The sequence below is a fragment of the Coregonus lavaretus genome, assembly GCF_964263955.1.
Source record: "Coregonus lavaretus genome assembly, chromosome: 36".
NCBI classification, from domain to species: Eukaryota; Metazoa; Chordata; class Actinopteri; order Salmoniformes; family Salmonidae; genus Coregonus; species Coregonus lavaretus.
Window position 1 is genome coordinate 492,476 of NC_140023.1, and position 25,037 is coordinate 517,512.

Here is a 25,037-nt window from a genome sequence, read left to right on the forward strand (position 1 = left end):
TTGGCTCCCAGGTGGTATTTGCATAAGGACAAGTGTGTACTGTAGGTCAACAGGTAAGTCAGGTGGAGTTTGAACCGGAGAGGTTTGGGAAACCTTGTCATAGTGTTGTTGACTCTAGCCTTGGACGGATAGCTGCATGAATGTAGGGGCTTTGAAGGAATAAGGACTGTTGGGTGTGTGCACTGACAGAGGATTACTTGATGTTAATTTGCCTGCTATGTACAAAGCGTGCATTCTAAATCCATATTTTAGTACAGATGATGTTTATACAGTATCATGTTGGTGTGGTTCCCGAGTCTCCTACAGGCAATGAAGAACTTGACCATCTGGAAAAACTGTATCTGAAATACACCCTTTAGCTCACTACTGAATTCTAAATGAACCCCTAGTACCTAAGCACTTGTTTAGCTGCTACATGTTGGGATAGGTGTGTAAGCAATATGGCAACAAAAAGAAAAAGCCACCCAGTCAATCATACTACACTGCTCAAAAAAATAAAGGGAACACTTAAACAACACATCCTAGATCTGAATGAATGAAATAATCTTATTAAATACTTTTTTCTTTACATAGTTGAATGTGCTGACAACAAAATCACACAAAAATGATCAATGGAAATCAAATGTATCAACCCATGGAGGTCTGGATTTGGAGTCACCCTCAAAATTAAAGTGGAAAACCACACTACAGGCTGATCCAACTTTGATGTAATGTCCTTAAAACAAGTCAAAATGAGGCTCAGTAGTGTGTGTGGCCTCCACGTGCCTGTATGACCTCCCTACAACGCCTGGGCATGCTCCTGATGAGGTGGCGGATGGTCTCCTGAGGGATCTCCTCCCAGACCTGGACTAAAGCATCCGCCAACTCCTGGACAGTCTGTGGTGCAACGTGGCGTTGGTGGATGGAGCGAGACATGATGTCCCAGATGTGCTCAATTGGATTCAGGTCTGGGGAACGGGCGGGCCAGTCCATAGCATCAATGCCTTCCTCTTGCAGGAACTGCTGACACACTCCAGCCACATGAGGTCTAGCATTGTCTTGCATTAGGAGGAACCCAGGGCCAACCGCACCAGCATATGGTCTCACAAGGTGTCTGAGGATCTCATCTCGGTACCTAATGGCAGTCAGGCTACCTCTGGCGAGCACATGGAGGGCTGTGCGGCCCCCCAAAGAAATGCCACCCCACACCATGACTGACCCACCGCCAAACCGGTCATGCTGGAGGATGTTGCAGGCAGCAGAACGTTCTCCACGGCATCTCCAGACTCTGTCACGTGCTCAGTGTGAACCTGCTTTAATCTGTGAAGAGCACAGGGCGCCAGTGGCGAATTTGCCAATCTTGGTGTTCTCTGGCAAATGCCAAACGTCCTGCACGGTGTTGGGCTGTAAGCACAACCCCCACCTGTGGACGCCGGGCCCTCATGGAGTCTGTTTCTGACCGTTTGAGCAGACACATGCACATTTGTGGCCTGCTGGAGGTCATTTTGCAGGGCTCTGGCAGTGCTCCTCCTTGCACAAAGGCGGAGGTAGCGGCCCTCCTACGGCCTCCTCCACGTCTCCTGATGTACTGGCCTGTCTCCTGGTAGCGCCTCCATGCTCTGGACACTACGCTAACAGACACAGCAAACCTTCTTGCCACAGCTCGCATTGATGTGCCATCCTGGATGAGCTGCACTACCTGAGCCACTTGTGTGGGTTGTAGACACTGTCTCATGCTACCACTAGAGTGAAAGCACCGCCAGCATTCAAAAGTGACCAAAACATCAGCCAGGAAGCATAGGAACTGAGAAGTGGTCTGTGGTCACCACCTGCAGAACCGCTTCTTTATTGGGGGTGTCTTGCTAATTGCCTATAATGTCCACCTGTTGTCTATTCCATTTGCAGCATGTGAAATTTATTGTCAATCAGTGTTGCTTCCTAAGTGGACAGTTTGATTTCACAGAAGTGTAATTGACTTGGGGTTACATTGTGTTGTTTAAGTGTTCCCTTTATTTTTTTGAGCAGTGTACTATATCCTATCCTTTGAGAGCTACAAGTAGGCGGGGCTAAGGATCATCTGCATTTCAACACAGGGAAAGAGCAGATACTGTATGATGTTCATACATTAGGGTTCCTAAAATGTTATTAAACACTCCTCCAGGCTTTGTAAAGATCTGATTATCTATACAGAGCTGACCGGTGCATTATCTGCATATTGAATACACCACCATAACACTATAGAAAGTGACACTAAACTGACAACACAGGAAAGGAGACGGCGTGGTTCTGGTTTTAATGCAAAGCACTTAACCTTTACTTGAAAGAAGGTAATATACATTAAGATACATTATGAGCAAAATCATTTAACGATGGATAGAGAGGAAGATATCCTTTCTTCTCCACTCGCACCAGCTCCAGAGAGTAGTGCGAAATGTTATACCGTTTTTCGTAGGAAGAAAACGGTGAGAAGCAGACCTAAAACTTGTCCAGGCATCTTTACTTGCTATGATAAACTGTAAAAAATGTTCTATATTAAGCAGTAGTCCATGTCGTTAACCTCCTCAATAACAATAACAAAACGGAAAAGATATTGTAAGGAAATTGAGTTTTTTTATGGTTGCCCTCCAACTAAGTAGTTCAACCTCAATGTATATATCATAAATAAATAGGGAAATGGGGGGCAGAAAGAAATTATAGCTCAACATAGTTTTACAAGCAAAGAATCCTCAATCCCAGCATGGCTGGAACTTTACGAGATCTTTCTTCCAAAATATCCACATTTAAGACCGTGTGACCACTACTATTCTTTTACAAACATTTTGTTGTTGTTGATACTGTTGTCTTTTCTGTAGCAGGTGCATCTGCAATCCCTTCTCATGCCAAACACCTCCAAGTAAAGCAGGTTAAAACGCTGGCTGCCCTTTAAAATCTGCTGAGTAAATTAATCTTGTCTACTTTTTCTATCGTGGGTGGTTGGTGAGATACGCTTTTCATAACAGAAAGTGATAGTAAACTCTGCATGAGAAAAGAAATGGGTTTACAGCGAAGGAAGGTGTCTGTTTTTTAACCAAGCCTTAAACGACATATCTTCTCCTCAGCTACGCTAGTAGTGGGGAAGCCACTGGTATTATTAGTCACATATACTCACCAATTCTAAAATTAAGTCATTTAGTTAATGATCTTCTAGCTCAAATCCCAACAGCTTCAGCTGATCTCCTTTTCCTCCGGACAAGATCCGTCAGTTAGCCAGCCGGCCAATCAAGTGTTAGGGAGGCGGCTCTAACTTCGTACACGTTTGAACAATTCTCTCGTCTGTAAAGAGGAAGGACACTAACAGTAGTTGACAACTGAAAAGTATGAATCTGTTGGGGGTGCAGTGAGCTGGGACGATAAACTGAAAAGTATCAACACCGACCAAACCGACCACTTATCGTGGACATTTGGCCGATATCGTTCATTACGATAACCTATAGGACCCTACTAGAGAAATGTGAAGTTTGAAATTAAATACGTTTGCTAATATGGGTGACTGTTAATGGGACAATTGATAGCTATAACATTCAAAGTAGTAGTTGTAGGGGTAATATAAAAAATAACTGTGGTGCACATTAATGTTATAAAGTTATTATTCAATTTATCGTTATCGTGATAATTCAGTCAATTTATCGTGATATGTATTTTGGTACATATCACCCAGCTCTAGAGGGTTTGTAGTTGAGTTGGGGTGGGTGCTGTTGATCAGACTGAGTACATGTTCTTTGTGGTGGAACCACTCTTGCTAGATGTGTCATCATGTGACTGGTAGCCAATCAGGAGCTTGATGGGGATACTCAGGCGCTCTTTATACTGTTGTCTGGAGAGAGAGAGAGAGAAAGGGGGGAGGGAATGATGAATTGGTTCTCAGTACAGTCTTACATGCATTGTTGCCACCTAGTGGTGACCTAGAAACATTGCAGTGCTGTCCTCAAAACAGATGGCATTTCTGCCAACTAAACCCTTTCTGCACTCCCGGGGTAACTTGAAGGAAAACCTTGTGACCATGAATGTTTAGGAAACCCTGTCCTAGATCATCAGTCCTACTCTGAGAGGCTTTATGTATACAAGCCCTGGTGTTTTCATTGTCCCTTCAAACTTCACAATTCTCTCAATGTGCCCAAATTGCATTTTGTGTGTGCGCACGCGAGATTCTCAATGAGATTTTCTCGACTCCTCGCATCCTCTCTGTCCTCTCCTTACCTCCTTTTGAAAAAGGTCAAAAGTAAGCAAGGAGAGGAGGTGAAAAGGAAACAAATGCACTTGTGTGAAATGATGACACTAGCATGTCATCAGGCAAATTACATTTACCGGGGTGGAATCCCAAAATACATGTAAAAAGAAATGTAGCTAGTTGTACTATAATTTTTTTTTTAAATAAATAAAACAAGTAGCGCATGCTTTCTCCTCCCGCCCGCCCGCCTGGTGTTCAACCTTCCCAAGTTCTCCCATGTCACCACTCTCCTCCGAACACTCCACTGGCTTCCAGTCGAAGCTCGCATCCACTGCAAGACTGGCGCTTGCCTACGGAGCAGCAAGAGGAACTGCCCCTCCCTACCTTCAGGCTATGCTCAAACCCTACATCCCAACCAACCCGAGCACACCATTCTGCCAACTCAGGTCTCTTGGCTCTCCCACCCCTACGGGAGGGCAGCTCCCGCTCAGCCCAGTCAAAGCTCTTGTCTGTCCTGGCAGCCCAATGGTGGAACCATCTTCCCCCTGAAGCTAGGAAAAAAATAAAGCTTGCACTTCTCTTTTCCTATTAGAACTCTTTGCTGATCCCTTCTTTATTGAGGAAAAATGTACTTACTATGACTGTAATGTGGTTGTCTCACCTAGTTAGTTATCTTAAGATGAATGCACTGTAGGTCGCTCTGGATAAGAGTGTCTGCTAAATGACTGAAATGTAAAATCAACACCTGTTTCAAAGGAATCTGAATTTAAAAACCCTCTTCCGCGGTAGGATACACTTGAGAATCCTCCAATCGAGGATAGAAAGAAAATCCTCAGCTCACTTATTAACATACTGACACGCCTATATACAGTGGGGGAAAAAAGTATTTAGTCAGCCACCAATTGTGCAAGTTCTCCCACTTAAAAAGATGAGAGAGGCCTGTAATTTTCATCATAGGTACACGTCAACTATGACAGACAAAATGAGAATTCTTTTTCCAGAAAATCACATTGTAGGATTTTTAATGAATTTATTTGCAAATGATGGTGGAAAATAAGTATTTGGTCAATAACAAAAGTTTCTCAATACTTTGTTATATACCCTTTGTTGGCAATGACACAGGTCAAACGTTTTCTGTAAGTCTTCACAAGGTTTTCACACACTGTTGCTGGAATTCTGGCCCATTCCTCCATGCAGATCTCCTCTAGAGCAGTGATGTTTTGGGGCTGTCGCTGGGCAACACAGACTTTCAACTCCCTCCAAAGATTTTCTATGGGGTTGAGATCTGGAGACTGGCTAGGCCACTCCAGGACCTTGAAATGCTTCTTACGAAGCCACTCCTTCGTTGCCCGGGCGGTGTGTTTGGGATCATTGTCATGCTGAAAGACCCAGCCACGTTTCATCTTCAATGCCCTTGCTGATGGAAGGTGGTTTTCACTCAAAATCTCACGATACATGGCCCCATTCATTCTTTCCTTTACACGGATCAGTCGTCCTGGTCCCTTTGCAGAAAAACAGCCCCAAAGCATGATGTTTCCACCCCCATGCTTCACAGTAGGTATGGTGTTCTTTGGATGCAACTCAGCATTCTTTGTCCTCCAAACACGATGAGTTGAGTTTTGACCAAAAAGTTATATTTTGGTTTCATCTGACCATAATGACATTCTCCCAATCCTCTTCTGGATCATCCAAATGCACTCTAGCAAACTTCAGACGGGCCTGGACATGTACTGGCTTAAGCAGGGGGACACGTCTGGCACTGCAGGATTTGAGTCCCTGGCGGCGTAGTGTGTTACTGATGACAGGCTTTGTTACTTTGGTCCCAGCTCTCTGCAGGTCATTCACTAGGTCCCCCCGTGTGGTTCTGGGATTTTTGCTCACCGTTCTTGTGATCATTTTGACCCCACGGGGTGAGATCTTGCGTGGAGCCCCAGATCGAGGGAGATTATCAGTGGTCTTGTATGTCTTCCATTTCCTAATAATTGCTCCCACAGTTGATTTCTTCAAACCAAGCTGCTTACCTATTGCAGATTCAGTCTTCCCAGCCTGGTGCAGGTCTACAATTTTGTTTCTGGTGTCCTTTGACAGCTCTTTGGTCTTGGCCACAGTGGAGTTTGGAGTGTGACTGTTTGAGGTTGTGGACAGGTGTCTTTTATACTGATAACAAGTTCAAAGGTGCCATTAATACAGTTAACGAGTGGAGGACAGAGGAGCCTCTTAAAGAAGAAGTTACAGGTCTGTGAGAGCCAGAAATCTTGCTTGTTTGTAGGTGACCAAATACTTATTTTCCACCATAATTTGCAAATAAATTCATAAAAAATCCTACAATGTGATTTTCTGGATTTTCTCTCTCTCAATTTGTCTGTCATAGTGGACGTGTACCTATGATGAAAATTACAGGCCTCTCATCTTTTTAAGTGGGAGAACTTGCATAATTGGTGGCTGACTAAATACTTTTTTCCCCCACTGTATGGTGACGGAGGAGTGGGGGATGGACTTTTACCCAATTTACAAAAGGCAAGAGATGTGACCTACCCTATCGCCACAATGGCTTCCTTGTTCTGACAATTCCCGGTCCAGATGGATATTTTATCTCCCTTGGGTCTGACGTTGACTACCGCTCCACAGACGTCTTCACTGGCCTCGTCAAACGACTCGCCGATTAAACACAACAGCTGCAACACACACAAATCTAGTACATGATACTCTGGAATGAATAACATGTTATTTACCTGTTAAGTCACCGTCTAGCGACCCATCCTTTACAGAAGATTATTCGACAACACTCCGGTAGTATAGTCATGAAGAGTTGCAGCAGGGTTGTGTTCTTCAAAGAGAGGAACACTGACTGAACGATGGAGGGAAAACCTGGACCATTGCAATGTTTTTGTTGTGTGCCTTAATGAACACTACACAGCCCAGGGTCAAATTCATTAGGGTACACAACTGGAAACATTCGATAACATTTTGCAATGGAAAACAAAAGTGAGCCTTTCTTGTTTCGGTCCAGTTTGCTTCCTAATGAACATGACCCAGGTTTAGGGATAGTGATGCTTACCGTCTCCATCCAGTAGCGGTCGAGGTCGATTTGTCTCTGCTGTTTACTGAGGGTCATCAGCCACCTCCCACCCAGCTTGTTCTTGTCATCCTCCCACATCGGCTTCACCCCATCCTGACACACAGAGTGGTGGGGGAACGTTAGCTCAAAGCTTGATCCCAACGTACAGTGCATTCGGAAATTATTCAGACCCCTCACTTTTTCCACATTTTGTTACCTCATCAATACCCCATAATGACAAAGCGAAAACAGGATGAGATGTGTGCAAATGTATAAAAAAATACAAAACAGAAATACCTTATTTACATAAGTATTCAGACCATTTGCTTTGAGACTCAAAATTGAGCTCAGGTACATCCTGTTTCCATAGATCATCTCTGAGATGTTTCTACAACTTGATTGGAGTCCACCTGTGGTAAATTCAATTGATTGGACATGATTTGGAAAGGCACACACCGGTCTATATAAAGGTCCCACAGTTGACAGTGCATGTCAGAGCAAAAACCAAGAAATGAGGTTGACGGAATTGTGTTGAGGATTGTGTCGAGGCACAGATCTGGGGAAGGGTATCAAAAACATTCTGCAGCATTGAAGGTCCCCAAGAACACAGCGGCCTCCATCATTCTTAAATGGAAGAAGTTTGGAACCACCAAGACTCTTCCTAGAGCTGGCCGCCCGGTCAAACTGAGCAATCGGGGGAGAAAGGCTTTGGTCAGGGAGGTGACCAAGAACCCAATGGTCACTTTGACAGAGCTCCAGATTTCCTCTGTGGAGATGGAAGAACCTTCCAGAAGGACAACCATCTCTGCTGCACTCCACCAATCAGGCCTTTATGGTAAAGTGGCCAGACAGAAGCCACTCCTCAGTAAAAGGCACATGACAGCCTGCTTGGAGTTTGCCAAAAGGCAACTAAAGGACTCTCAGACCATGAGAAACAAGATTCTCTGGTCTGATTTAAAGAAGATTGAACTCTTTGGCCTGAATGCCAAACCACGCACCGCTCATCACCTGGCCAATATCTTCCCTACTGTGAAGCATGGTGGTGGCAGCATCATGCTGTGGGGATGTTTTTCAGCAGCAGGGACTGGGAGACTAGTCAGGATTGAGGGAAAGATGAACTGAGCAAAGTACAGAGAGATCCTTGATGAAAACCTGCTCCAGAGCGCTCAGGACCTCAGACTGGGGCGAAGGTTCACCTTCCAACAGGACAACGACCCTAAGCACACAGCCAAGACAACGCAGGAGTGGCTTTAGGAAAAGTCTCTGAATGTCCTTGAGTGGTCCAGCCAGAGCCCGGACTTGAACCCGATCTAACATCTCTGGAGAGATCTGAAAATACCTGTGCAGCGACGCTCCCCATCCAACCTGACAGAGCTTGAGAGGATCTGCATAGAAGAATGGGAGGAACTCCCCAAATACAGGTGTGCCAAGCTTGTAGTGTCATACCCGAGAAGACTGGCGGCTGTAATCGCTGCCAAAGGTGCTTCAACAAAGTACTGAGTAAAAGGTCTGAATACTTATGTAAATTTGATATTTCAGCTTATTTTTAATTAGAAAAAAAATCAAAAAAACTGTTTTTGCTTTGTCATTATGGGGTATTGGTGTAGATTGATGAGAGAAAAAAAAAAAAAATCAATTTTACAATAAGGCTGTAATGTAACAAAATGTGGAAAAGGGGATGGAGTCTGAATACTTTCCAAATGCACTGTACATCCTGGGCCCGTATTCATAAAGTGTCTTACTGTAGAAGTGCCGATCTAGGATCAGTTTAGCCTTTTAGATCATAATGAATGAGATTATATGGATAAGGGGGACCTGATCCTAGATCAGGGTTTCCCAAACTCAGCCCTTGGGACCCCAAGGGGTGCACCTTTGGTTTTTTCCATAGCACTACACAGCTGATTCAAATAATCAACTAATCATCAAGCTTTGATCATTTGAATCAGCTGTCCAGTGTTAGGGCAAAAACAAAAATGGGGTCCCAAGGACTGAGTTTAGGAAACCCTGTCCTAGATCATCAGTCCTACTCTGAGAGGCTTTATGCACACAGGCCCTGATGTTTTCATTTAATGTTATTAACTTGACAACGTACAGAACAGCGACATGTCTTCTGAAGGGATACTGTTTGTTTCAGAAGTCCACTTACCTTAAATAAGCAGTAGTCACAGCCGAAGCCTAACTTACTGGGCTGCTGTATGTGGTTATATAATCTACAACACACAACCAAGAGGCACACTTAAACACAGGCCTACAGATATACAAGAATATTACACACTATGATTATGAAATGATAGTGAGACAATTGATAGTTCTATGCCATTCTCCATTTTTATTTTTTGGAGAGAAGTCATGAGGCACAACATTCAGGGCACAGATAGCAATATATGGCATAGAACTGCCACAGTCCTTTACTTCACATAACAGAAACGTGTGTCCATACTGTAGAATGCATTTCTAGCTACAAATGAACATTATGCCCTGCTGAACAGAAATTGTCAATTTTTTCCCACACCGATTGTCACGATAACATCATAGGATGGAGAGGAAGAAGGGGTGGAGGAAGAGGATGATGAGGAAGAGCGAGAAAGAGGAAGAGTACTCACGCCCAGAAGTCTTCCACTGTGTCAAACTTTGCGATGAGACGGAGGTTCTCTGTCCAGCTTTTGCTCTTGTCGTTTTTGAAATACCACAGGGCCCATCTGAAGTGAGAGGACACAGTCAGAGATTCCCCATCGCACTCCCCGGTCCGCACAGACAGACAGAGGCTTCTATTTGTCTTTAGTGAGCGAATCTTACCTTCTGCACCTATCAGAGTGACCAGTCAATGTGTGTGTCTGTCTGTCTGTCCCGGTCAACAGCAGTAACAGTTATGGAAAGTTATGTATTGATGTTCATCAGCCAAACCAAGGATTAATTCTAAGAAAACATAACAGTACATTTAATGAAGCTTCCAACAGTAGACCTACAAATCAATGAAGCTTCCAACAGTAGACCTACAAATCAATGAAGCTTCCAACAGTAGACCTACAAATCAATGAAGCTTCCAACAATAGACCTACAAATCAATGAAGCTTCCAACAATAGACCTACAAATCAATGAAGCTTCCAACAGTAGACCTACAAATCAATGAAGCTTCCAACAGTAGACCTACAAATCAATGAAGCTTCCAACAGTAGACCTACAAATCAATGAAGCTTCCAACAGTAGACCTACAACCAATGAAGCTTCCAACAGTAGACCTACATTTAATGAAGCTTCCAACAGGAAAACGACCCTAAGCACACAGCCAAGACAACACAGGAGTGGCTTCGGGACAAGTCTCTGAATGTCCTTGAGTGGCCCAGCCAGAGCCCGGACTTGAACCCGATCAAACATCTCTGGAGAGACCTGAAAATAGCTGTGCAGCGACGCTCCCCATCCAACCTGACAGCGCTTCAGAGGATCTGCAGAGAAGAATGGGAGAAACTCCCCAAATACAGGTGTGCCAAGCTTGTAGCGTCATACCCAAGAAGACTCGAGGCTGTAATCGCTGGCAAAGGTGCTTCAACAAAGTACTGACTAAAGGGTCTGAATACTGATGCAAATGTAATATCTCCGTTTTTTTATTTTTAATACATTTGCAAAAATGTCTAAAAACCAGTTTTTGCTTTGTCATTATGGGGTATTATTGTGTGTAGATTGATGAGGGGGAAAAAACGATTTAATCCCGAATAAGGCTGTAACATAAAATGTGGAAAAAGTCAAGGGGTCTGAATACACTATGTTATTGCCTATTTGTTCTTTTCCCCATTGTGTACAACAGCAAGTGTAAGTAATATAAGTATAAGTAACATGCATATAAATGTTGAATAGAAGAACAGAGAACCAGGCAGTCATCCACCCTGCTACAAACACTTCCCTTTTTCACCAGTCCTACCATTATTATTTCATCTGTTTCCCAGGAAGGGAATAGCGTAGTAGGGGAGGGAGGGATGGTAGGAGGGAGGGAGGGGTGGATAGGGCATGGACTGAACCCTGTGCCCCCCCCCATGCTAAATTTATACCCACGCCCCACCTGGACACTTCCTGAAAATACCTGTGCTTAGTTATCACACTGACTATCAGTAGAGCAGTTGACTAGAGGAAGCACTCTAGTGTTGCCCCACTGATAAATATGTTATTATTACACAAGACCAGTGTTGAGACGAGAAAACACCTGGCGTGACTCGTCTGGTGAACCAGAGTGAGGTCATAGACGTGTAAACAAACACTAATGTGTCATAGTTGAGGTAAAGCCTGTGGATTATGGAATGGTCTACACTATTGTTGTTGGGGTCCTGAAGAACATACAAAACAAACGGGATGTTGAGCCACGTACCGTAAACACAGTCTGTTGAAGTCCAGAACTCCCTACAACAGAGTCATACAGTGTGTGTGTGTGTATTGAGTGACTCCAGACTTCCTAGTCCCTAGTATCACCCAGAAAAACAAAAAGGAGGAAGAGGTTGCGCAAGGTTTCGGTTTGTTTTTTCTCTGGCAGCGGCGTAACATTCAGAGAGCTGCGAAGTACCAACACCAAAACCAATGCAGATCAAAAAGAGGCTGATGTGGTGGGCATGGCAGGCGGCGTAGGCACGGCTGAATTTTGGAGGACCCCATCTTGGCAGTGTAAAGGATTTTTAAGCCAATTTCCTGCAATTATAAAAATGTCTCCATGGAGCTGAGCATGTTTTGCAGTTTTAAAGCTAATTTCCTGCAATTCTATGTATTTTGCCATGGCGAATGCAGTGTTATTTTGCTTTCCAATTCTCCCTGTATCTTTTATTTAGGTAATTGTTGGTTCTCAAAGATTATATTATTTAAAAAACTATAGGTCCATTATCTTTTCTATATACTTTATATCTGCTTTTAGTCATCTACATTGTATTTATATACAGCTGCGGAAAAAATTCAGAGACCACTGCAAAATTATCAGTTTCTCTGGTTTTACTATTTATAGGTATGTGTTTGGGTAAAAATAACATTTTTATTTTATTCTATAAACTACTGACAACATTTCTCCCAAATCCCCCCCCCAAAATATTGTCATTTAGAGCATTTATTTGCAGAAAATGACAACTGGTCAAAATAACAAAAAATATGCAGTGTTGTCAGACCTCGAATAATGCAGAGAAAATAAGTTAATGTTCATTTTTAAACACAATACTAATGTTTTAACTTAGGAAGAGTTCAGAAATCAATATTTGGTGGAATAACCCTGATTTTCAATCACAGTTTTCATGCGTCTTGGCATGCTCTCCACCAGTCTTTCACATTGATGTTGGGTGACTTTATGCCACTCCTGGCGCAAAAATTCAAGCAGCTCGGCTTTGTTTGATGGCTTGTGACCATCCATCTTCCTCTTGATCACATTCCAGAAGTTTTCAATGGGGTTCAGGTCTGGAGATTGGGCTGGCCATGACAGGGTCTTGATCTGGTGGTCCTCCATCCACACCTTGATTGACCTGGCTGTGTGGCATGGCGCATTGTCCTGCTGGAAAAAACAATCCTCAGTTGGGGAACAATGTCAGAGCAAACGGAAGCACGTTTTCTTCCAGGACAACCTTGTACGTGGCTTGATTCATGCGTCCTTCACAAAGACAAATCTGCCCGATTCCAGTCTTGCTGAAGCACCCCCAGATCATCACCGATCCTCCACCAAATTTCACAGTGGGTGCGAGACACTGTGGCTTGTAGGCCTCTCCAGGTCTCCGTCTAACTATTAGACGACCAGGTGTTGGGCAAAGCTGAAAATTGGACTCATCAGAGAAGATGACCTTATTCCAGTCCTCTACGGTCCAATCCTTATGGTCTTTTGCAAACCTCCGCCTGGCTCTTCTTTGCTTCTCATTGATGAAGGCCTTTTTTCTAGCTTTACACGACGACTTCAGCCTTGCCCCTAGGAGCCTGTTTCGAACCGTCCTCGCCGTGCACTTCACCCCAGCTGCCGTTTGACATTATTTTTGTAGGTCACTTGATGTCATCCTACGGTTGTTGAGTGACATTCGAATGAGTTGGCGGTCATCCCGGTCAGTAGAGTGTCGTTTTCGCCCTCTGCCGGTCTGTAGCTTTGTTGTCCCCAATGTCTGCTGCGTGACCTTGTTCTTATGAACCGCCGTCTTTTAAATTTTAAGGATGGAAGCAACCTGACACTCACTGTATCCCTCTGCCAGTAAAGCCAGAATTGAACCCTTCTTTTCCTCACTCAAAACTTTCCTTTTCAACTATTTTGGCATGGTCAATAGTTATTTTTTGATTAATATTACTTTTGAGGTACTATTAGCAATGTTTTTGCCATCCAGCTGGTCCTATTGCAAGAGGATAGTGATGACCACAGCAGTGGTTTTTATACTTTTCCTCATTAAATAAGATTTGGTTCATGTGATCACCTAATCAGTACCTAATTCAGTAGAATGAGGTGTGCCTGTGTTGGAATTCAACAGACACTGGAATGGAATGGCTGTCATACATGTAGAGATGCTGATTTAAGATAAATTTGCAGTGGTCTCAATTTTTTCCACAGCTGTGTGTATATATATATATATATATATATATATATATATATTATTTTTTAAACTGTGGACTTAGGTGGCCCAGAATAAAGCTTAGCCCAAGGATGTCAATGGCAGAAAAATCCCTGCGAACAGAATCTGAAATCCACTGGTCTAGGATCAAGTTTTTCAAACAGTAAAAAATACCAGAACTATGGAGTTTTAAATCATCAGAATGACCCAGAATCGGTGGTTAGGGAGGGACAGCATCCACCTGAGAGGCAGGGAAAGGACAGACAGAAAGGTCTAGAGTGGGTCTACGAGGCAGTGTTTTATGTCAGCAGTTCTACCCGGCCCAGTGTACTGCCTACAGTAGTGTATGGCCTGGCTCCCTATTGAATAGACAGCCACTCGATGGGATGTGCCAGAACAGACAAAAGTGGTGACATCACAATGTCAATGTCACATCTGTAGAGAGCAAGTTTGATCAGCTTTGTTCTTCATCTAGGTTTAGGGTTAAAGCTAGCTGTGAGCATGTGAATAGAAATATGGATGGAAACATTCTGGGAAGCACCAAAGCGTTTTTGGCCTAGTGAGCGTGACCCTAGTATCCCCATCTGGGTTGTGTTCATTTGGGCACACAATAATAACATGTTTTAAAAGGTTTCGCATCAGAAGTCCAGTTCTGTTTCAGTCATTTCCCTTACGTTTGGTACCTAATGAATGAACATGACCCTGGGATTTATTCACTAGGAACCAAACGGAAGCCAACAGAACGAAACGGGGGAGGGACCTACCTGAAATTGTCTAATAGAAACTCTAGTTTTCGTTGAAGTACCCCAGGGATGTAATCATCAGTCCAAACAGTTGCGTTTTTCAACGAAAACGAGTGTTTCAATTGGACAAATTCAGGCAGCTCCCTCCCTGTTTTGTTCCATTTTCCCCCTTGTGAATATACCCCTGGTGTCAACGCTGAGCAGCAGATGTGTTGTAATCAGCAGCCAGTTGTCAGCAAAGTGGAAATATTGTACCAAACAAGCACTGCTTCCAGCCCAAACATCTAAAGGACAGACTTATAAGTCATCTACAAGTCTTACACAGCAGAGAGAAAGTCTCAACTATTTGGTGGAGATTCCACTGTAGTAAGTAATGGGCTACAGTGGCAGAGTAAGTAGCCTCTCTGTATTCACCTATGGTGAATAATATGGCAATCACAGGCAGAGTAGATTCAATGAGGAGACATTATCTCTTCTAATCCTATCTGCTATGCTATATAAACCTGGAATTCTGCAAAGTAATAGCCTATGTTTCAGGCTACCTGTGTCACTGATTATAGCATGTACTGACTACCACACTACCAGAAGTTGTCTCAAGGGAACATTTACTAATTGTAATGCACAAAAGCAGACAGACACACAGTATCCATACTTGTTTTGCAGGGGGTGTTTGATGTACTGCTCAGAACCAGTGACCACAGGTGGTGCAGTGGGGATTACTTCAGGTTGGGGCTCTTCTGTTTCAGGTGCTTTCTGGATGGGATGACACAGCAAAAACATTCACCAGTAACGTTACAATATTAGCTGTTTGCAGGAAATCTGACATCCTTAGACCCATCCTGCCAATAGCTCCTAACATACACAATCATATCAAAATAAAGGCTAATCATGGATACTAACTACTACTGACACTAAAACAATACTACACTTGCAGGTATTCTATCCATGTCGGACTACATTTCAACGTTTTGATTAAAGATAAAACTAAGTTTTGAAAGGTCAGTATCTGCCATTTCTACTACTGAATGATACATTCAATGCCTCTACATGTATACTGAATATATACCAACATCTCTGTAGGAGATGCTGAAGATCTAGCTAGACTTCCACTTTTGAAAGATCTAGAACAAGGTGATGTGAGGTGACATTGGCTAGTCGGCTCTGTGTTTTGTCAATGTGGTTAGTTAGCTACGTTTTCTGCTCACCCGAGACTAAGCCAAACGTTTGTGTAGTTAACTATTACTACTAGCTGCTACTACTACTACTAGAGAGCCACATGTGATTGAAACTAGCTACTACTCGGTAGCTAGCTCCTAAGTAGTTAGTTAGCTAGCTAGACCGTCCATATGCTTAATCTCTGATTAATTGATTCGCCGCAAGTCATGCGCCTGCTGGATGGGGCGGATGCCAAGAAGATAGCTAACTACTTCAGTTGACTGGATGACTCACTCCCTAATAACTAGTTAACTAAACCCCTTTTGACGTTAACCACTACAGTAGCTAGTTAAGTAGCTAATTCAATCATGTCCGACTGTTGTATAGCTAATATAGGCAACTAACGTAGCTAGTTAACTAATTACAACTAGTAATTCGGTCAATTTATGCAGATTCAAATGAGCAAGCCCCATGGCAGCAAGTTAGTTAACGTTAGCAAGCTAGCTAGCTACAGGTAGTAAGGTAACGTTAACGTACAATCTAGTTAACACAGCACGGACACACGTGTCCAGATGTCACACTTTTTTTAATCGTGTAAATAAAACCAATCACAAATAAGATCAATATATTTGAAAGGACACAAAGTAATAGTGTAATATATTGAATCAATGAACCAATTGGGAACTACCTAGCAATGTCCAGTCACTCCCTGCCAACAGTCTCCAATGCCACCCCACAAATCCATCGCTAGCATTGCTGAGCATGTTGGAACCAGACACCCGCGCTTTCACAGATGCCGGAGAAAATATTCCGTTAAAACCTGGTAGATTTAACCCCTATAAGATTAAACTTAACGAAGTAAAAACAGGATGGGTTCTACATTCAGTTTTTAGTCGTCAAATGTCCATATACCTCGATCTCGCTTACCGGCTCCGAAGTCGCCATCTTGCCTGTAAAAATTATCCTGTCCGTTCGAAGCTGGTGCGTCACGAATCACTCAAAAATATACGGAAGCCTTTTTAGTTCAAGAGCATGTGAATGGCGGAAAGCCCACTATCTCAGACAGTAGACTTTTCGCACGCAGGTCTATTATCACTATTAATTCCAATTATAATAATACAAATCTTTCAATCTCCACTACAGACTGATTGCAGACTGAAATCACTGGCCTCTTTAAGAAATGGAACACTAGTCACTTTAATAATGTTTACATATCTTGCACTACTCATCTCATATGTATATACTGTATTCTATAATATTATACTGTATCTTAGTCCATGCCGCTCTGTCATTGCTTGTCCATATATGTATATATTCTTAAATTCCATTCCTTACTAGATTTGTGTGTATTGGGTTTATGTTGTGAAATTGTTAGATATTTCTTGTTAGATATTACTGCACTGTCGGAGCTAGAAGCACAAGCATTTCGCTACACCCGCAATAACATCTGTTAAACACGTATATGTGACAAATGAAATTTAATTTGCGAAATATTTTACTGTGACAAAGGAATGGACCCGGGGAATAAGGTAAGCTATCTTTTTTGTTCTACTGGTTACCTTCTATTCCCAAAAGTAAATTATTGAGGGTCTACACACATATCTAATCAGGGGTCTTGCCATCTGTTATCTGTTGTGTCTAAAGCAGTTATTCTATCACACACACGTCGTATTATAGCTTATATACTTTGAAGTCGTTTACTGTCAATAAAGCAAAAAGACACACAACAAGTCCAAAATATAAATACATATTTATTTCAAAATCACCAGGGGGTAGCTAGCCATTGACAGGAATGCTGAATTTAGTATTTTCTCAAAACTGTAAAATTGATATACATCTTAGTTATGTACAGTAATTTTGTCAATCAGTTTCAAAATAGCAAGACTGTTCGTTATCTACAAACCATGAATAGTACAGTAAAACTGTCAGTTTCACATGAAATGTGTATTTTATACAGTTTTATTCCACATGAAATGTGAATTTTATACAGTTTTATTCCACATGAAATGTGTATTTTATACAGTTTTATTCCAATAAAAACCATTGAGTTTTAAAATGCTGGTGCTAGTTTTTCCTCCTTGATCTACACGTAGGTTACCACAGTTTTCAAGTCACACATAATGGTAGAACCAAGAAATCTTCAAGTGAAGCAATTACAAAAGTTTATTATCTTACAAACTGTCTTATGTATAGCTGGAAACGTTTTAAAGTGACTGTTTTCTACCACATCAGTAACTTTCAACGGCCTACATTCAATATATTGTAATAGACTATATATGTACTGCAGCTACTTTGTATTAAATGCATTAAATCTATGTGTCAACGTTTATCTCAGAGGAAAAATCTAAGTATATGGTTTGACTTTGTCAATCTGTTGACGACATTATTGGAAGAAAGAGAGTTGTGTTAGGAGACTGTGTATGCCCTAGTTGGGTTGAAGCCTGGGTAAATGAACAACCTCACACCTGAGAAACAAAGAGAAAAAAAACAGAAAAAAATATGACAAAAGTCAAACAAAAACATATCTCCAGATCTGTGTATTAGTCAAATGAAAGCACCAGTGACATTTGCTTAATCTGCATTGAGCTGCATTAGATCCAGCCTATACTGAGACAGATCAATACAACAGATACCTAGTCAATTGTAATATTAGTGAATGGGCCCATTATTACATGGTTATGATGGACTAACGTGAGCATTGATGAATACCCAACATGGTTGCCCCTATCAAAAGCAGGTTTATACTGTATATTGAAGAGGTCTACTGTCTGACTCAATACGTGATAGACCTAGAACTTATGATGAAAAATGTATGCACTCACTAACTGTAAGTCGCTCTGGATAAGAGCATCTGCTAAATGACTAAAATGTAAAATGTAAATGTAAATGAAAAGATGCAGAGAATTGATGCTACTCTAACTCTGATCAAGTTGACCAATGACAAAATTGAAGTACTGTAGTCCATAATGCATTCAGGACAGAGACGGTAGAGCACAAAGCTATGGCATGCCCATCCAGAAGGGAAACAGTAAATGCTAGTCATGCAAAAAGCATCATAACATCACCCTTAGAATATACACAGGCTTTGTCAGTGCAGAATCACATTTTGACGAGTTAGCACCATCAGAAAGTAACTAAATTCGACACTGAAACAGTATGCCACAAGCATCGAGGTCGATTCCATTTCAACAGCCTTTTATCCAGGGTTTAAAATGAACTTGAATGAATAAGGTTGAATTGGAAAATTCTCTTAGAATATTACAGTTATTTTATGAAATGACACGAGTTGACCCCAACCCTGTATGCCACATTCAGAACCCCATGTGAAACAGTTATGTAAATGGTATGTAAACAACGTTTTAACAACGTTTCAAAACTGTTACAGCACCAGAAACGATCTGAGGAGTGTTGTATTCTGTCAGAGCAGCTTCACCCAGAAAGTAAAGATGAGGCAATGAGAAACAACAAAGGGTTTGGTTGGTTTTCTCTCCACTTGTATAATGTATTTATACCCAGCATAAGGACAAACATAACTGTCAATCAATGCCCTAGTCAGTTAAAAAGAGAGGATAGAGATGTTGTTAGCGCCTGTAAGAAACATACAGTAATATAGTCACCATTTCTGAACAGGTTTTATGTGGTCTTTTTAGTGTCTGTATCAAAAACAGACATGTCCTATTTAAAACACTCTGGAAGTTCAGACAGTGAACCAGACCTGGGTTAAAATACTATTTCAAATATCTCAATTACTTTCACATACATTCAAAGTAATATTTTGAAAGACAAGTAGTTGTATTTGGAAATTTGGAAAGTATTTGAAAATACTCAAATACACTGACGCAAATACATTCCCATGCATTTAACCCAGGTATTTGAAAATAGTATTTTACATAGGTATTTGAAAATACTCTCAAATACAATTTGGTAGACTATTTGTTTTTTACAATCAACCATTCAAATACTCAAATAAAAGTACTTATTTTGGGCTGTGTATTTTCAAAATACTCAAATACACAGAAAAAAGCATTTTAAATACCAGATACTCAAATACACATGTATTTGAACCCAAGTCTTCAGTGAACATACCGTACATGGTTATCCAGATTTATATAAATGAAGTGTCGTTGACAACAAGCACCACAATCTTTATATGCAGCATTTCATAATTGCTTAGTAAGCCTGTTTTTTTTGTGAGACTGATATGTAATTTATAATGTTAAAAATTCATTGTTGAATTAAATCATTCTACAAAAAAAAAAAAAAAGGTTTCACACAAGCTGTCAGATATATCTCTCTATCTGTACATATTGGAACGGGACCTTTTTCAAGTTATGAAAAATAAAAAAGTGCTTTTTCAATATGTCATCATATATCTGTACGCTTAACAAAAAGACAAAAATGATCCAGCCCAAAACAAGGTAGTAAAGTTCCTTCATGACCACCAATAGAGGAATGGAAAGAGAAGGAAAAGCACCATGCTACATGGGTACATTATTTTCGCATAAAACTAGAGTAAATGTGTGTAGTCTAGTCTTACATACTGTGTAATATGTGGTCTGTTTATCGAAAGTTGCTGCTACAAATGGCACCATTATATGATCAATCATTGATAAAACTCATTTTGTTAAAAGAGCACTCTTGGCTGAAACAAAGACCATAGAGACTTGACATGAGTGTTTACTAGTGTAAAATGCTAGATGACAGCAACATTGCAGTAAACAGGCTTGCATCAAGAAATAAAATAAAAAAATATATTTAAAAAAATGATCAGAATAAATAATCACATCTTGTTTGTTCTTATTAATCAAGTTGTATTTAAAACCAATTAAAAAACATATTTAAAATTGGTTCTGAGCACCATCTCTTTACATGAAAAACCAGACCCCAAAAATCATCATCAAACACTAAAACTCACAGTTAAAACCTCACAAACGATAGTCTTCCTCATCACTTTAAAAGCAGAGACGAAGAGAAACAAAAATAAACAGACAGACGTTTGGAAAAAGTAACACAACGAAATAACACATAAAAACGAGAGTAGAAGTGTAAAGTTGATTGAGGTAAGGCAGTAGCACAGGGTGGTGTGTGTGTGTGTAGGGTGGTGTGTGTGTGTGTGTTCAAATGTAATCGCTGTATGTGTCTGTGTGTGAGTGTGTGCTTGTGTACGTGTGTGTACATAACAGTATCATGTCCAGCGGTTGTAGGGGCCCGTGACCTGTGTCAGAGCGTAAGGGGACACAGTGACCACCCCATCCCGCGGGACAGTCACCACCTGCCGGGTAGGAACCTTCAACACCCCCTTCTTCTCCTCCGGGCCCTCCTCCTCTCCCTCCTCCTCAGGCTCCACACTCTCTCCCCCGTCCCCCTTCCCCCTCTCCCTCTTCCTCTTGACAGGGCTAACCTCTTCCAGGTCCAGGCCCATCCCCAGCCTCTCAGCCTCCTCCTCCCTCTCCCGCTCCCTCCGGGCCATCTTGGCCTCCCACATGTGCAGGCCGTGGTCGGGCTCGTTGAGGGACTTGTGCTGGTAGAAGACCAGGGAGATGCGGGTGGGGTGGCTGCGGTCGGGTCGGAGGATGGGGGTGGTGGCGTGGAGCTCTCTGCGGGCGCACTCGATCAGGATGGAACCGTGGGAGGGAGCTACCGCCACCCCGCCGATGTCACTGTCCAGGAAGTTGTGCTCACTGTCTGACCACACCTCTTCCTGTTCCTGTTTGACCTCTTCTGGGTTGGGGAAGAGAGGGGGAGGGGCCTGAGGGGGGAGATGAGGGGGATGGGGGGCACCGTGGGGGAGGTCATGACCTCCATGACCTTTAACCCCGTCCCTGACCCCCATCTCCTCCGCCGCCCTGAGGAGCCCGTTGAGTCTGCTGTGGAGGCCCTCTGGGTGGGGTAGGGGGAAGGAGAAGGAGGAGGAGGATGGAGGAGGATTGTTGTGGCCGTGGGGGGGTCTGAGGAGAGGGGAGCAGTGCACCTCGTTGGGCTCCATTTCAAACTTCCTGGGGGGGTAGTTGCCAGGGGTCCCACATCCCTCAGGGTCCGCCAGCTGCTTTCTACTGAGTCCTGGGGAGTAACCATTTACAGCCGCTCCCATTGCCTCGTAATGGAGGGGGGAACCATTGCACTGGGCCCCTGGTGGCCCTCTGTCCCTGTACTGGGGGACAGGCATGCCGGGACGATGGGGGGAAAGAGCCTCTATCCCTGGGGTGGATCTTCCTGGAGGAGTGGGGTAGGTGGAGGTGCTGTGGTGGTAAGGGCTGGGGGAGTTAGACTCTGGTGCATAGGCACCCACACTTCCTGTTGTGTAAGAGCTGTAGAAGGACTGAGGCTCTGTTTTGAAGGAGGAGGACTGATCCGCTGAAGAAGTGCTTTTGGTACCTGTAAGGTGAAATATACAAACCAGGATCAAGCTTTTTCTTGTAAGAGAAATTCAGAAAATCAATCAACCAATTTATCAATCAATCAATCAATCAATCAATTAGTAAATCATGAATAAATCAATTAATCTACCAACCAACTGATTAATCATTCATTCAACCAACCAACCAATCAACCAACCAATTAACCAACCAACCAACCAACCAACCAACCAACCAACCAACCAGAGGTCTCTACCTTTGTTGGTGCTCTCTGTCTTGACCTTGCCCGGGGTTAGTGGACTCTGTCCAGGCTTCCTGTCCTGAGCTGCAGCTTGTTTGTCAGCCTGGGCCTTCAGCTTGGCCTCCTGCTTCCTCTTACGGGCTGATTTGACCGGCTCAGCCAGCAGACGCACCTGGTGATGATATAGACATGGTCATTTAGTAAAAGCTTTTAGTAGATGTTTTTATCAAGTGGTTTGAAGTAAACACATAAATACAGCACACCCCACTGGAACAGACATCATTTACAGCACATCCCACTGGAACAGACATCATTTACAGCACATCCCACTGGAACAGACATCATTTACAGCACATCCCACTGGAACATACATCATTTACAGCACATCCCACTGGAACATACATCATTTACAGCACATCCCACTGGAACAGACATAATTTACAGCACATCCCACTGGAACATACATAATTTACAGCACATCCCACTGGGCACAGATTTCATTTACAGCACATCCCACTGGAACAGACATCATTTACAGCACATCCCACTGGAACAGACTGTCACACCCTGGCTCTGGGACTCTATATGTTGAGCCAGGGTGTGTTCATTCTATGTGTTTATTTCTATGTTGGTAATTCTGTTGTGTTTATTTCTATGTTGGCTAGAGTGACTCCCAATCAGAGGCAACGAGTGTCAGCTGTCGTTGGTTGTCTCTGATTGGGAGCCATATTTATACTGTCTATTTTCCCTTTATGTTTATGGGTTCTTGTTCCGTGTTCGGTCATTGTTACCGTGGACTTCACGAGTTGTTTCTTGTTTTGTTGATTGTGTTCTATTATCACTAAAGATAATAAAGTTAAACATGTTCGTTCATCACGCTGCGCCTTGGTCTGTTCATTACGACGATCGTGACAGAAGAACCCACCATGCAACGACCAAGCAGCGTGTCCAGGGGCAGCTCTTGGGCTGGACATGGGAGGAAGCGCCGGGAGAAGAGACGGTGGAGGCGCGCCGTAGAGAGGAGCAGGCAGCCTGGACATGGGAGGAGATATTGGACGGTAAAGGGTCCTGGACTTGGGAGGAAATCCTGGCCGGGATGGATCGCCGGCCATGGAGTGAGACAGTGGAGAGGCGCCGTAGAGAGGAGCAGCGGCGCCAAACGGGTCAACGTCGGACAGGCGAGAGGCAACCCCAGAAAATGTTTAGGGGGGGGCACACGGCATGGACGACGGGGCTGACGGAGGCAAAAAAGGGGCGGATTCAGAAGGCCACCAGGTTACGGATACACCGCCCTGTACGTCCTGTGCGGATGCCTCACACAGAGTGTGTGAGGGTAGGCATTCAGCCAGGACGGGTTGTGGCCGCTCTTCACTCCAGGTCTCCTATCCGTCTCCACAGCCCGGTTCGGCCTGTCCCTGCTCCACGCACCAAGCCTACGGTGTGCGTCGCCAGCCCAGTCCGGCCAGTCCCTGCTCCACGCACCAAGCCTACGGTGTGCGTCGCCAGCCCGGTCCGGCCTGTCCCTGCTCCACGCACCAAGCCTACGGTGTGCGTCGACAGCCCAGCCCGGCCTGTCCCTGCTCCACGCACCAAGCCTACGGTGTGCGTCGCCAGCCCAGTCCGGCCTGTCCCTGCTCCACGCACCAAGTCTACGGTGCGCGTCGCCAGCCCGGCCCGGCCTGTTCCTGCCACTCGCACCAAGTCTACGGTGCGCGTCGCCAGCCCGGCCCGGCCTGTTCCTGCCACTCGCACCAAGTCTACGGTGCGCGTCGCCAGCCCGGCCCGGCCTGTTCCTCCACTCGCACCAAGTATACGGTGCGCGTCGCCAGCCCGGCCCGGCCTGTTCCTGCCACTCGCACCAAGTCTACGGTGCGCGTCGCCAGCCCGGCCCGGCCTGTTCCTGCCACTCGCACTAAGCCAGGGGTGCGAGACGTCAGCCTGGTAAGGCCTGTTCCTGCTACTCGCACTAAGCCAGGGGTGCGAGACGTCAGCCTGGTAAGGCCTGTTCCTGCTACTCGCACTAAGCCAGGGGTGCGAGACGTCAGCCTGGTAAGGCCTGTTCCTGCTACTCGCACTAAGCCAGGGGTGCGAGACGTCAGCCTGGTAAGGCCTGTTCCTGCTACTCGCACTAAGCCAGGGGTGCGAGACGTCAGCCTGGTAAGGCCCGTCCCTCCTCCACGCACTAAGCCAGGGGTGCGAGTCGTCAGCCTGGTAAGGCCCGTTCCTCCTCCACGCACCAAGCCAGGGGTGCGCGTCGTCAGCCTGGTAAGGCCCGTTCCTCCTCCACGCACCAAGCCAGGGGTGCACGTCGTCAGTCCAGCACAACCCGTGCCTGGGTCACCAGCACATCCCACTGGGCACAGACATCATTTACAGCACATCCCACTGGAACAGACATCATTTACAGCACATCCCACTGGAACAGACATCATTTACAGCACATCCCACTGGAACAGACATAATTTACAGCACATCCCACTGGAACAGACATCATTTACAGCACATCCAACTGGGCACAGACATCATTTACAGCACATCCCACTGGAACAGACATCATTTACAGCACATCCCACTGGAACAGACATCATTTACAGCACATCCCACTGGAACAGACATCATTTACAGCACATCCCACTGGGCACAGACATCATTTACAGCACATCCCACTGGGCACAGACATCATTTACAGCACATCCCACTGGGCACAGACATCATTTACAGCACATCCCACTGGGCACAGACATCATTTACAGCA

The 25,037-nt window shown here is 44.0% G+C and overlaps 2 protein-coding genes across 3 annotated transcripts in view; both read right to left on the reverse strand.

The window, feature by feature from the left end:
- Positions 1–2,253: 2,253 nt before the first annotated feature.
- Positions 2,254–16,669, reverse strand: LOC311110957 (eukaryotic translation initiation factor 4E-like). 2 transcript variants are annotated; one of them, XM_084153605.1, is made up of 7 exons: positions 16,598–16,669; positions 15,183–15,283; positions 9,848–9,943; positions 9,391–9,454; positions 7,245–7,358; positions 6,722–6,861; positions 2,254–3,832 (listed from the first exon to the last, which is right to left on the reverse strand). In XM_084153605.1, exons 1-7 carry the CDS (start codon positions 16,628–16,630, stop codon positions 3,718–3,720), a joined length of 663 nt encoding a protein of 220 aa, XP_084009731.1. In that variant the 5' UTR covers positions 16,631–16,669; the 3' UTR covers positions 2,254–3,717. The 2 variants fall into 2 exon arrangements, with proteins under 2 accessions (XP_084009731.1, XP_084009732.1); XM_084153606.1 differs by having other exon boundaries at positions 16,613–16,657.
- Positions 16,670–17,420: 751 nt separating this feature from the next.
- The window catches only part of LOC311110697 (uncharacterized protein), an 89,456-nt gene continuing 81,839 nt past the window's right edge, over positions 17,421–25,037 (reverse strand). The window contains 2 exon segments of the mRNA XM_084153239.1: positions 17,421–22,060; positions 22,298–22,454. Coding sequence (XP_084009365.1) covers positions 20,871–22,060; positions 22,298–22,454 — 1,347 coding nt within the window. The 3' untranslated portion in view covers positions 17,421–20,870.